At 43.6% G+C, this 12,504-nt stretch overlaps 1 protein-coding gene across 1 annotated transcript in view; it reads left to right on the top strand.

Moving 5' to 3' along the window:
• Positions 1–12,504, top strand: part of ASPSCR1 (ASPSCR1 tether for SLC2A4, UBX domain containing) — a 76,424-nt gene that overhangs the window by 45,361 nt on the left and 18,559 nt on the right. The window contains 4 exon segments of the mRNA XM_048490605.1: positions 2,266–2,347; positions 3,141–3,207; positions 4,721–4,783; positions 5,032–5,084. Of these exon segments, the coding sequence (XP_048346562.1) occupies positions 2,266–2,347; positions 3,141–3,207; positions 4,721–4,783; positions 5,032–5,084 (265 nt within the window).

Genomic DNA, 12,504 nt, shown 5'->3' with positions numbered 1-12,504 from the left:
ATGGCAAACCATTTCTGTCCGTCTCTTGCTTTGAAAAACCCTGTGGAGTCACCATAAGTCAGTTGTGACTTGATGTCAATAGTTTTAGAAATGTGACAAGGGCAAGAACAAGTATCCTATTTGGATATTTGAAAAGAAAAAAAAAACTCCAACGATTAGGAAGAAGTTATAACCAAAGATCAAACAAGGCAAAATGCTAGTTAAGATCTCCAACATGCTTTTATTGCCAAACAGCAGTGGCCTGGGGACCAGAATGTCAGTGCAGAGGAGAAGAAACGCTATGCTGTTTTTCTTCACTGTTTGCCTTGTTGGAGGGGAAAGCATCAGTGGCTTGCCCTCTCTGCACAGTACTGTGGCCCTTATCCAAATCAGTCCTCCTGTGCCTGGTATTTTGTAATCAAGAACATGTTGGAGATCACAGATCTCCAACATGTATTGTCTGGTTTGGCCCCCAGAAACAGATTTCCATCAATACGTCCATCTGAAGGCAAACTTGGAAAGAGATTAGAACTGTGATACATTTCAGAATATATGAGGATATTTCCTATTTTCATTTGGGGGTTTTGGACTATTAAATACTTCTAAGTGGAAAGACTGTATTAGTCTTCTGGTGAGCACAAATATCATTGATGCTTTATGCACATTGGTGTATTTTCATAGGATTTTTTTCTTTAAAGCTTTGTACTTAAAATAAAAAAAATTAGACTGTGTCATGTTACTGGAGATAGTGAGGCCATGATTCAAGAGTACTGTGCAAAGAAAACTGAAGTGTGGGGTTGAGGTTGCTAAATAGATGCGTCAGTGAGAAAAACAGTTGAACTTTCTGTTCTTTTATAAGTTCACTGGTTACAGTAAACCCTTTCCCTCTCATGTGGCTTTGTATTTGAACACTCTGAGTTTGATGTCAGATGAATTAAAACTTTCCTTTGGTGTTGTGGTACAACGTAGGTAAAGCTGAATTTTGTTTTCTGTTTAAAGTTGAGTTTTTCTTTGAGGATCTGCAAGTTAGCGCCCCCACCCCATTTCTCAAGAGAAGCTTGAAAACTGTTATACTGTTAAAATAAAGCTAGCAGTACAGGCCAGGAGCTCCTGGAATATAAGCTTCCTGGCTGCATAGTTTCAAAGAAGATCCTTCTTACAACTTCTTTTCTACACCACAAGGGGGAAATGTGGCAAGGACGCATATAAATCTGTTATCAGTGGACTTTTTCTCTCAACTAAGAGAAATATGCACAATTGATGACTTCAGAAATTAGATTATATTTGAATGAAGCTTAGAGTGTTTGCAAACCAGAAGCATGTGTTTTACTCCAGTCAGGGAAAATGCAGGATGTGTAGGAAATGTTGATTTTTATTTCTTGAGAACACACAAAACATGAACTAAAATACTCTCAGGACCCAAATCACTTCAGTGCTGAAGTATTCAAACTGCCATCTGTAATTGATATTTCCATTACCCAGAATTCCACATTGTTCAATCTTAAAAGGACAATGGCGTATAAATAATCAAACATGAAACTTACATCAGTTATTACTCTGTCATACTCTCCTGCCCTTAAAAAAACCTCCCAAAACCTAAAAATTTCTTATTTACATATGCCATAGCAGATTGCATACCAGGATCTGATAGTAAAATGGCAAATATGATTGTGAGTAATACCCAAGGTATGGTCATCTGTGCCGCAACTAGAAGTGTGTTCCTCACTAATTATATGTCAGCATCTGTGAGGCTTGTAGTTTTCTAACTGCCAGCCCATATTCAGGTACAGCCAAAGATGTGAATGCCCATTCAAATAGGTATAAAATTTTAGGGTTGCCAGGTTCGTGTTGCAGGGTTTGGGGAAGGGAGGAACCTTAGCCTGGTGCAATGCCACATGGTACACTCTCCAAAGCAGCCGTTTTCATCAGGGAAACTGGTCTCTGTAGTCTGGAGATTGCCAGGCCCTTCTTGGAGGTTGACAACCCTTGAAATTTGCTGGGAAGTAGCAGACGTTAGACTGTAATGTTTTGGCCATGGGGTTTCTGCGATCCAATGAAGTGGCCATGACTTGTACAATTTTTTTTTTGGGGGGGGGCGGCATTTAGAAGCGTTCAACACACTGTGGGACATTGGTAACAAAGTTTGGGGAAAGAAGGAGAGCATGCCCAAACCTGCAGATGTGGAACTTAAGGTGGTGGCAGGCTTGCTAGATTGTGTGGAGCACTAGCAGCTGGTCTGTATTGATCTCTGTTGGCACTGGCCTGCTCAGTTCCTTCTTTTCATAGGAAGCGTTTGGAAGAAGCTCCCTTGATGACACAGGCACAACGAGAGGCTCAAATGAAGGAGAAGTTGGAGCGTTATTCAAAGGTAACATCATGCTTTGAGATCGCTTCCATTTTTGTGTAAACGTTAAAGAGCTTGAAGTGGTACTTGTTGTCTTATGGTATCTAGGCTTCTGTTAGCCCTGACTACATTTCTTCTTGTATATATGTCTCCTTCAGTCTTACCAGCAAGGTGAATTACTCAGTTGACAAATGAATGGCATATGGTTTTAGTATGGCAAAACACTTGTTCACTGAGGCTGGTGTGTGACAGGGATGTAATCTCTTTTGCTCCCCTTCTTGAGCTATGATATCCCCTTCTTTGCTTATGGTATGCCGTTCCAATATATACATAACACTCTTGCTACACTGGAATCCAGCAGGAATCTGTAGTAGCAATTGTAGTAATATTTAGCATTTATATAGAACTTTTAGGCTTAACATGCATTATCTTGCTGTCGGTCAGGTGAGTCAATATTGTTTCTCATGCTACAGATGTGAGGGTAAGACTTCGAGAGAGTGGCTTGCCTAAGGCCACCCGCTGAATTCATGGCAGAAGTTAACATTTGAATGGGAATATTCTGGTTTGTAACCCAGTCTTTTAGCCACTGTATCACATTACTTATCTGTTTCTGATCTGCCCTCATTGGAAATCCATGTCCCATGGATATTGACTAAGTTAACCCTTTCAGTTCTCTGACTTGCTATATTTTGAAAATGATGCTGTCTTGGTGTCAGTTGCTCATTTGTGGAAGGGTGCAGATTCTTGAGGATGAGTTGATCATGCTCAAAGCCAGAAGGCTACCTGAGTAAGCCCCTTGCTCTTTCTCTTCACTTAGGTGGTGCTGAGAGTTTACTTCCCTGACCGTCATATTTTGCAGGGCTTCTTCCACCCCAGTGAAACAAGTAAGAGTATTTTGTCTTCTAGCTGCTAGTGGAGAGACACAGAGCAACAGTTTCTTCCTTTCAAACCCTAGTATTGTGTCTCGCCTCTGCTGTCTTTATTCGGATGGTGTTTTAAAAGAGTACTCTGCAGCTTCGGCACTATGAGCTATGTGGAGGAAGGCTGTGAGTCTCCTTTAAACAGGATCTGTTTCTGACAACTGCTTGGTAGTGTCTCTTCCAGTCCACTTACCGCAGAATTAGTCATGCCCAGATGAAGCTATTGAACAACAGGGTGTTGGTCCAGTGTAGTGCCAGCCAGAACCCAAAAAAAGATTTGGAAACACTGAAGAGAACTTGAATCAGCCACTCTTCTTGAGTGTATTGGGGCCAAAAGCAAAGCCAGGCTTCCTACACCTCTAAATAGAAAACAGCTAGAACTTCCTGGTACATAACAGGCACACCCCACCCACCCCCCAGCTATGCTTTCTGGTTCTGTGTTGGATCTGGACCCTTCTTGAACATTAACTGTATGTTGCTCCCAATGAATGACTATTCCTCTTTAGGACTGGCATATGTTGTTGGGAACTCTTGGAGGGTGTCTGTTCTTTTTTGTAGATCAGCTGCTTCTAACTAGGGCTGCCTAAGATGGATAGGTTGCAGAAGCTTCTGCTTTCTTGATGTAAAGTGTGATCTCCTAATCTATGCCCAGGATACTGGGCTGGGGTAGGTGAAGACCTGACATCGTACCACACCAATACTTGACTGTGAAAGTGAAAAGACCGGGGATTCAGAGATCTTGGATTAGTAGCATTGAGGAGAAGGGCTGATTCTTTAAATGTAAAGAGGACTGAACTTAATACTGTTCATGGTGTTCAGTCTTGTGCTTTGTGTTGCTTTCTGTCTGGCTGTTACCTTCATTTAGAAGCAGCCCTGGTCTTTGCATCCTCTTTCTTTGATTCTGGCAGTTTATATTGATTGTGAAGCCTCTGATAGTAAATGGAAGGCCGCTTCAGTTACTTCCATCAGAGAGACAGTGAAGTACTCATGAAGGCAGGGAAATGCTTTAGGCAGACAGGCAATATGAGAAGAGTTGTCATTTGAAGAAACTTCTTCATTGGTCCCTAGGTCAACAAGGACTGGTGCATGTTGTGAGGTCCTTGTGTGTATTTGGAAAACCAAGCAATGGTCTTCAGAAGCAGAACAGATTTTTCCCCCTTGATTGGATGACTGAAGACTGAGAATTTTCTCTTCAATGGAGGAAAGAGACTTCTTCTGTAGGCAGGAGGGGCAAGGCTATTGGGAATGGGAACAAAGACTCCCTTCGTGTGTGTGTGGGATAGTTTTTCCTACAAGGGTTCTTTCCAATCAAGATCTCTCCTCTTGCTCTTTCCTCTCCATGGGTCTTTAGGATATTAACTGTAGTGATGTCCTTTACTGTATAGACCTTAATGGTAGATGACCAGTGACCCAAAGATAATTGCATTCAAGGTATCTCTTAATCCTTAAGGCCCTTTTTTGTTGCTCTGTTTAACAGTTGGTGCTTTGAAGAGTTTTGTCAAAAGTCACCTTGCTGATCCAGAGATGACATTTTATTTATGTAAGTTCTGATTTATTTTAACTTTACAGGTGAAGTTTCAGAATAGTATTCTACTGTTAATTGCTGAAAAAAAACAGTCTCTTCCACTACTTAGATGAGGGTATTATGTATTAAATGCAAATTTTAACTGTGATTGCCAAAGACTTCTTGGTGTTTGTATTTCTCCCCTGTCCATTTCTTTTCTGTATCAGCCTCATGTTTTCTTTTCCTTGACCTTTTCCTAATCAAACTTCTGTGTTTTACTTCAGTTATTGCACCTCCCAGATCCATCCTGAGTGATGACAATTTGACCCTCTTCCAGGTAATGGTTATATTCTCCAATCTGACTTAGGCCCTTTCCGCACAGGCCTCCGGACGCCCTCACGCCGGCAAGAATTCTGCCGGCGTGGGGGTGGAGGCCGTTCGCACTAATAAAAGTGCAAGGAAAGGCCCCAGCAGAGGCCGGTTTCAGGAGAGGCGGCTCCGCGATGGAGCCGCTTCTCTTCTCTCTGTCTCACTTAGTTGCCTTGTTCCCGTCGTTGCCCAGCCGAGTCGTTCCTAAGCCCCGCCCACGCTGCCCTCCAACCTCCAGGGGTCAGAGGACAGCATGGGCGGGGCTTAGGAAGACAGTGGCTGCTGACGGGACAAGGCAAGTAAGCGAGCGAAGGGGGAAACAGCGTGTTCCCGGCGGTGCCATTCGCACCGCACGCACTGTGGGAACACGCTGTTTTCTCAAGAACACTCCTTAAAGGGGTGCTTTTGAGGACGGGCCTGACGCCACCCTGAGTGGGAGGGTGTGTTTTCAGGTCGGCGCTTGCTGTGATTTCAGCAGCCGGGCCAGTGTGAACGGGCGGCCTGGGGGCTGCCACCAAGTCTCCCAGGTCATTGCTGGCCCGTGCGGAAACGGCCTTAATTTGTTTTCCTTATGGCAAAAAAACCCCATTGCTGTTTCTTTTTTGTAAGGGTCTGAATATTTATCAGAGTGCTTTTCTGTTAAAACAAGAGTAGATTGAATTTACAGTTTTAGAACCTGAGGGGGTCTTCCCTCCCTTGTGCTTCAAAATATTGTGAGGACCTCCTGTCAGTGAATGTAGGTGCTTTTTTGACAAGGCTCTTTTTGCAAGAGCAAGATCTTTGATGGAAGATCTTTGATAGAAAATTTACACCATGAAATCCTACACTTCTGTGAAGAACTTGCTAGAGTCAGAAGTCTAGGCAAAAGTACAGAGGAAGGTCACCAGCAGGAAAGGGTGGAGGGTGAGGTGGCAGATAACAGAGGGAGTGAACTTTTAGAAGAGTAAGTGCTTATAGCTATGTTATAAAACTGGGGAGAGATTGGTTTCAGCTCTTTTTAGTGCTGAAAGGTTCAGTTTCTCAAACTCTTTCGTACCTCGTCAACCCAGCTATTCAACCTTCCACTGTACTAAAACAGGAGTATATGCAGCCAGTGATTCTATGCTTACTCAGAAATCAGCCTTGCTATGTTCAGTGGTGCTTGCTTGCAGGTGAGTCCATGTAGTGTTGCAGCCATAGCCTCTTTAGCCTGGACAAACAAAATGGTGGAGGCAGCATTAAAACAAAAATTGACCCTTATGAGACCCTTATGCTCTCCCCTCAGAACCTTTACATTTCAGGTAATGCTGGTGAGTTAGGCTAGAAGGTAGCAGTCTATTCAAGAGATTTTTGCTTTAAGAACCATGAAGAAGTCTGCACTTTTGACATTGTCTGCACCTGCCCTCAGAGGCATCTTTGATGTGTTGGAGCTACTGTTGTAGTAGAACTGCAAAGTTCTGAATTGTTATACAATCTAAAATGTATCTTGCATGAACTGAATTCCTATAGCCTTTGCCAAATGTCCAACCTGAAGATGTCCTAGAATTACAACTGATCTGCTTAAAGCTCCAATGCCCCATGTATCATTTTCATTTTTTTAAACTCCCTGATCTATTTTTTTTATTTTACATTTTACTTCAAACTGGGTGGGGGTGGGGGTCTTTTCAGGTTGTCAAATGATCTGTATTGCCTATTCGCAGTATTTAAGTATCCCTTGATTTGGCCCACTTGGCTATTAGTAAATAGATAGGAGCTTTACTATCATGCACTGCCAGCATGTGTTTAAATCTTAGTGAGTTGCAGCTTTGGTTCTGGCACTGGTCACTTTTTAACATGATCAAAGAAGTTTGTGTTGATTATCAGTGCTGAACATCACTGCAGTGACCTTCCCTTTCCCCCCCTTTTTGGGATTAATTTTCTAATTTCTCTACATTTTTCCTCCTGATTATGGGACCATGCAGACTTGTTTCCTCTTCTCGCCCCCATTCTTCCTTTTGATCTGCATGCCCCTGAGGCCTCAGCAAGAGCACACATTTGCCAAGTTAACAGTCTGTTTCTGTTTCGGGAGGCCTAAAAATCTCTTTGCTATTGATTTTAGAAGATGAAGAACTGCTTGCACCAAGAGTGTTTTCATTGAAGTAGCTGGGATTCTGCTTTTTTGTGAAACCGGGTGGAGGTGAAAGGGCTAAGCCAACAAACTGACTGGCTTTACGTTTCTTGCCCAAGGAACACTAGGCAAGACCAGAGCTGTCATTAGAAGAGTAAGATAAACCAACGGTCATTTGGAGGTTGACAGGTCACACAGAGTGTAACAGGAACCCTTTGCAGAGCATATGTCAGAACCTCTCGGGCATCGTATTGAATTAGAAAAGGATTAGAGCTCCTCTGAAGTTGTTTATAATGGAGCTTTCCAAATTCCATTTCTTCCTGGCCGGGGCATGTGGATGAGACACAAATGCAGCTGCTGTCAGATTGCTGAACATACACGGAGCCAATAGCAAAGCTACCTGCATCCAGGCTTTAGGCCTGTCCTCTTCCCAATGCATGTGCCTTGCTATAGCCCCCCCCCCGCCCCCGCCCCCTGCCAAGAAGCTTAGGTTACCCCTGAAAACATGTCTGTCTCTGTGTGGTTTACTAATAGACCTATGTTTATTGCCACAGTGTTTATGTTGGCCTCCTTCCCCTGACCCAAGGGAATATGTTGGGTCTACTCCACTTGACAGCACAGGTATGTGTTTATTGCTGAAGATTCTGCAGCTCAGGCATGTTGGTTGTATTTTTTTTCTGTCAAAGGCCTTTCTGCAGAATCAAAGGGAGTCCAGCTATATTTTAGCTGTGGAAATGTGTTTGCAAATCCCTTTCCATTGCTGTTATACCTCATATAACTGATGAGAGGGATTTTCTTGCCATGAAGAGATAACTGCTTCTGATTTTTCTGTTACCATTAATTTGATTAGGTGTATACTCCAGCACAAGAAAGGAAACATGCACACTTTAAATATTTTTAAGCAAAAAATACATCACCTCAGAATTTATAAAGTGATTCAGTATAGCCGCAAGGACTGGGGAGGTAGTAGTCTTTAGTGCTGATTTTAGTTCCATCTCTACTCTTTTACTTTTACCTGTGTTTCTGCTCCATAAAGCATTTGCTTATGTATTATAGCCATGTATAGCTTCCATATAATGTTTTAAAAATGGGAAATAGTCACGAATGCGGTGGAGCCAGAAGAGGTATTTTTCTTGTAATGACTTCACCAAAGAACCTGCATGTAACACTCATACAAGTGCATCAAGTCCAGTAGCACTTTATATACCAACAAGATTTTTGGGATATATGTTTTCAAGAGTAAAAGCTGCCTTTGTCAGATACCAAAAGATGCTTTGACCACCCAGAACTCATACCCTGAAAATCTTGTGAGTCTCGTAAGGTGCTACTGAATTCAAATCTAGCTATTCTACTGCAGACTGACACAGTACCATCTGAAACAAACCGGTGTCCTATCAGAAAAGTCACAATGGTCATTTATGCACTTGTGATCTCCTTTGTATTGAGCATACATTCCTTTTGGGTTTGATTCTTGGTTACGCGCTTGTTTCTCACCCTTTAGAACTCACTGTGCTCTCAGATCAGAGAATCCCCACAATTTCCAAAACTTGTTAAAGTGTGACTTTTTCTCTCCCTTCATGGGGAAAGTGAAGATCACTGTACATTAAGCTTTCTTTGGATTTTCTCGCTGCTTCCCACCTTCTCCTGCCTACATAACAAAAGTTTCTCCTATCAGGCCACCTTGTAAAATTGACATGATCTAGAGAAGTAACACTAGACCAAAGATGGCACCCCCCCCCCCAAAAAAAAAACCCCTCAGCAAGCAACCTCCCAAAATGAAGGTTGCATGGAAGGAACAAAGAAGCAGAGGGTGGGCAAAATGGTGGCTTGGCTTGGCTAGGGACCGTTTGCAGGGGGAGAATCCCTGTGTAAACAAAAAACCCACTGCAAAGCAAACAGCCACGGGGTAAGTAGTGCATGCATAAATTGCCATATGTTTCTGAGGCTCTAATGAACTAAGAAACTCTTGCTGTGAGACCAAGGAAGTCTCAGACTTGTTTTTCCTAATTCCTAGATGATCTGCTGTATGGCATAGTGCCTTTGAAACCAAAAGGAATTTCAGACACAGTTTGTGTCATGGCATGGGAGGCAAACATTTGGAGGGAGAATCAGGATTTCCATTGGGATAGTAACAGGTCCTTGCATAAAACTAAGCAGATCTTTGGATCCTGACCACTTAGTCCCTGGAAGATGCAATTTCACTACAACAGAAAATCTTCAGAGGTGAGATGAGAACTGTGTGCAACAAATAAGAAACAAATGCAGTGTGTGTGTGTTTGTATGTGTAAACATATCCTGCAAAGAAAGGTCCCAGAAGCCACTGTGCACCTGAATTTTGCCCCTGAATTCAACTATGCTTGCAGCCCCTCCAAGCTGGAACAGAAGGCTCTGTGCCTTTGTTTTTGAGTCACAGTGTCATCTTGGTGAGGAGCAGCCAGTTCAGTGTCTTTTCCCCCTGCTCTTTCAAAGCCACTTAAGATACTTTAATTAATAGCAGAAGTGCCAGTGGAAAGGTTCCTTGTGCCTTTGAACCGGGTGACTTTCCCACTCATTTGGAAAACAGCTCCTCCCATCTTTCCTTGTTTTGTGCCATCTTGCCCACAGCTGCCACCCAGCTCGTTTTCTGAGATTCCCACACAATTGTCATGGTGGGAAGATGGAAAAAAACACACCCCTGTTTTCTATGGAAACCGGAGAACACTTCGGGAAAGCAGGACAACTGGGATCCTGATTAAAAGTTCTGGTTTAAAATCATATCTGAAAATGAACAGTTATGTGTTCTGCTTTTCTTTGACCTCGGTCTACAGGCCAAATCTGGCCTACAAAGCAATTCTAACCAGACCTGTGAAATTTTAATCAAGATGCAGTAAAATGTTTGCCCCTAGTCTGTCTTGCAAGGAAGATGAAATCCAATTTGGACCACCACGAGAGACGGATACACCACACTTTTATTACAGCTGCACATGCAATTCCTTGGTCATGTCCAAGCACATATGTTCTACAAGTGTGAAGCCCTAATTGCTAGATGGCACTAGATTTGTGACAGAGACAGACCTCCCATAGTGCAGCCATGGATGAACATTTCCTTCGCACGCATCCCCCTGCCCTAAATTGCTGTGCGGAGAATGTGACTCAGGTGTGGGAGCGGTTAGGAGTATTTATCTACCTGCATGAGACCTGGATAGAGAACCTCACCACCTCGAAACAGAAATATGGCAGAGTTGTCTCAGTGATGCATTGGGATAAGGAATGATTTGAAATGAAATATCTGGCCCTAAGCAAAGTATCTCTGAGTTTTATGGAGGAGAAGCCAGGGGGACATATGGGGTCATTTATTCACGTGGGGGTGAAAAATGGCCCCCCACACCCCTCCTTGTTTGGTCATGGTGAGGGAGAGCGGCCACCCATATGGGTGGGTGGGTGGGGGAATTCAGATTTTGCACTGGGCTACATTTTCCCTAGATACGCCTCTGGAGCAGCCACAGATAAATCACCCAAACCTTGGCTGCCATATCAAGTGAGTAGATCTGATCATTCAGATCAGAGTCAGTAGGACTCCTGCAGATCATAAGTGCTCCAGTCTTCCATTTGAAGTAGTTAGTGGAAGGAGTAGGAGCCCTGCTTAGTTGTGAGTCTTGTAAAAACCCTGAGTAACCTATATGTGGACAACCCTTAGGTACTGAAAATGCAGCATTTTTATTACAAATGCAAGTGCTGTCTGGCACATTTCTAGAGGGCTGGGAATGCACCCAAATTCACAGTTCTGTGTTTTAAAAAGGAAAGTAAGAACTCCCCAGAATGAGGTGCAGACTGTACCAGCTGCTCTTGGGATATACCTGAGGAAAAACAGCTGGGCAGACCCTGCCCAATATCTTCTGGAAGGGATAGGAATAAACCTATGTGCTTTTCAGAAGAAGCATCAAATAGAAGCGAGTGATTCGTTCCTTATCCTATTCCAAATTCTTGCCCTTCTTTGCCTGAGATCATGTTGTCATAACTTCCTAGGCTGCTGCTGTCTTTTCCCAGTTTAGATTGGCTGATTCTGGATGATATTTTGCTCCCCAAACTTTCATTCATCTCTCTCTCCCTCTCTCCCCCCCCCTGGAGTCAGTGGAGGCTGCAATGGCTTCAATGGCCTCTGCTTAGATAGCCTTTCCCTGCCGCTGGAGATCTGAGAGCTTGGCAGAGGCTGAAGGGGGCTTTCTTTTTCTGGAGAGAAATGGGTGCGGAAGCTGCTCTGGCTTTCATGTCCCTGGCAACTCTGTTATTGTTGGATGCCCTTTTTATAGGCTGCTGTTACTAATCGGGCTGTTTTGCCTAAGACCCTGCACTCCTGGGAGGAGGAGGTTGTGTTTTTGTTATTGGACTTGTCTCGGCACCAGAGCAAGGGGCAGTACTGAGGTGGGAACCCTGATGTTTGCCACCCCACAACTATTTGTTGAGCAGTAAAATCTTGGACCTGGGTGTGGGTGTGCATTGTGTGGAGTCCTGCTTTGGAGATTTAATGTAACTTATATGGGAATAGAAATTTCAGTTATTTTTGTGTGGGACGTGGGGAGCGAGTCTCACAGGAGCACAGACCACTGTTTCACATAGGGCATGTTCCACTCTTAATAGTTGAGTGGTTATACTCTTTGGGTAGCCCAATCCAAAGGAGAGGTGGTAGAGGAACGGCTAGGGATGGAGGCACTGCACTGCCTCCGAAGAGACAGTCGGCAGCCCAGATACTGAGGAAGAAAGGGAAGACTTTATTCCCCTGGGAAAACCCATTGCATAGAGTGACATACACACTTTTCGGTCGAGTAAGTCTTTGCCACTGGGAGGGGGTGTTTCTGGTCTGAAAGTATATTGGGAGATGACTAATGTCAGCTCCACCCCTGGGAATGCTCCCGGAATGCCCCTCCTGATGCTTGCATGGGCATTTGCAACAGAGGCCCCACTGCCACAGGGGGCAGTTTCTGGGCTTGGCTGCTGTGCAGTCACACAAGCAGCCCAACACAAAGGCCCAACGCTGGTGTCCATGCCACTTTGCACAGCACAGTGGGCATGGATGTTGGCGTAGGACTCCCATTGCTTCCAATTTCATTTCATTTCATTTCAATTGTATTCAATCCCCGAAGGGCTCAGAGTGGCTAACAATACAATGAACAATACATGCTGGCAATATAACAAAATACATAATAACAATAGTACATACATATGGCTAAATAACCTAATTTCAAATGGCGACTTGATATTACAGGCTGTACAACTTCTAAAACCCTAACCAGCAGTACTAACAGTAAGACACAGCTAAATCCAT

The sequence above is a fragment of the Sphaerodactylus townsendi genome, linkage group LG03 (genome assembly GCF_021028975.2).
Source record: "Sphaerodactylus townsendi isolate TG3544 linkage group LG03, MPM_Stown_v2.3, whole genome shotgun sequence".
NCBI classification, from domain to species: Eukaryota; Metazoa; Chordata; class Lepidosauria; order Squamata; family Sphaerodactylidae; genus Sphaerodactylus; species Sphaerodactylus townsendi.
This window is presented reverse-complemented; position numbering and strand designations above follow the sequence as displayed.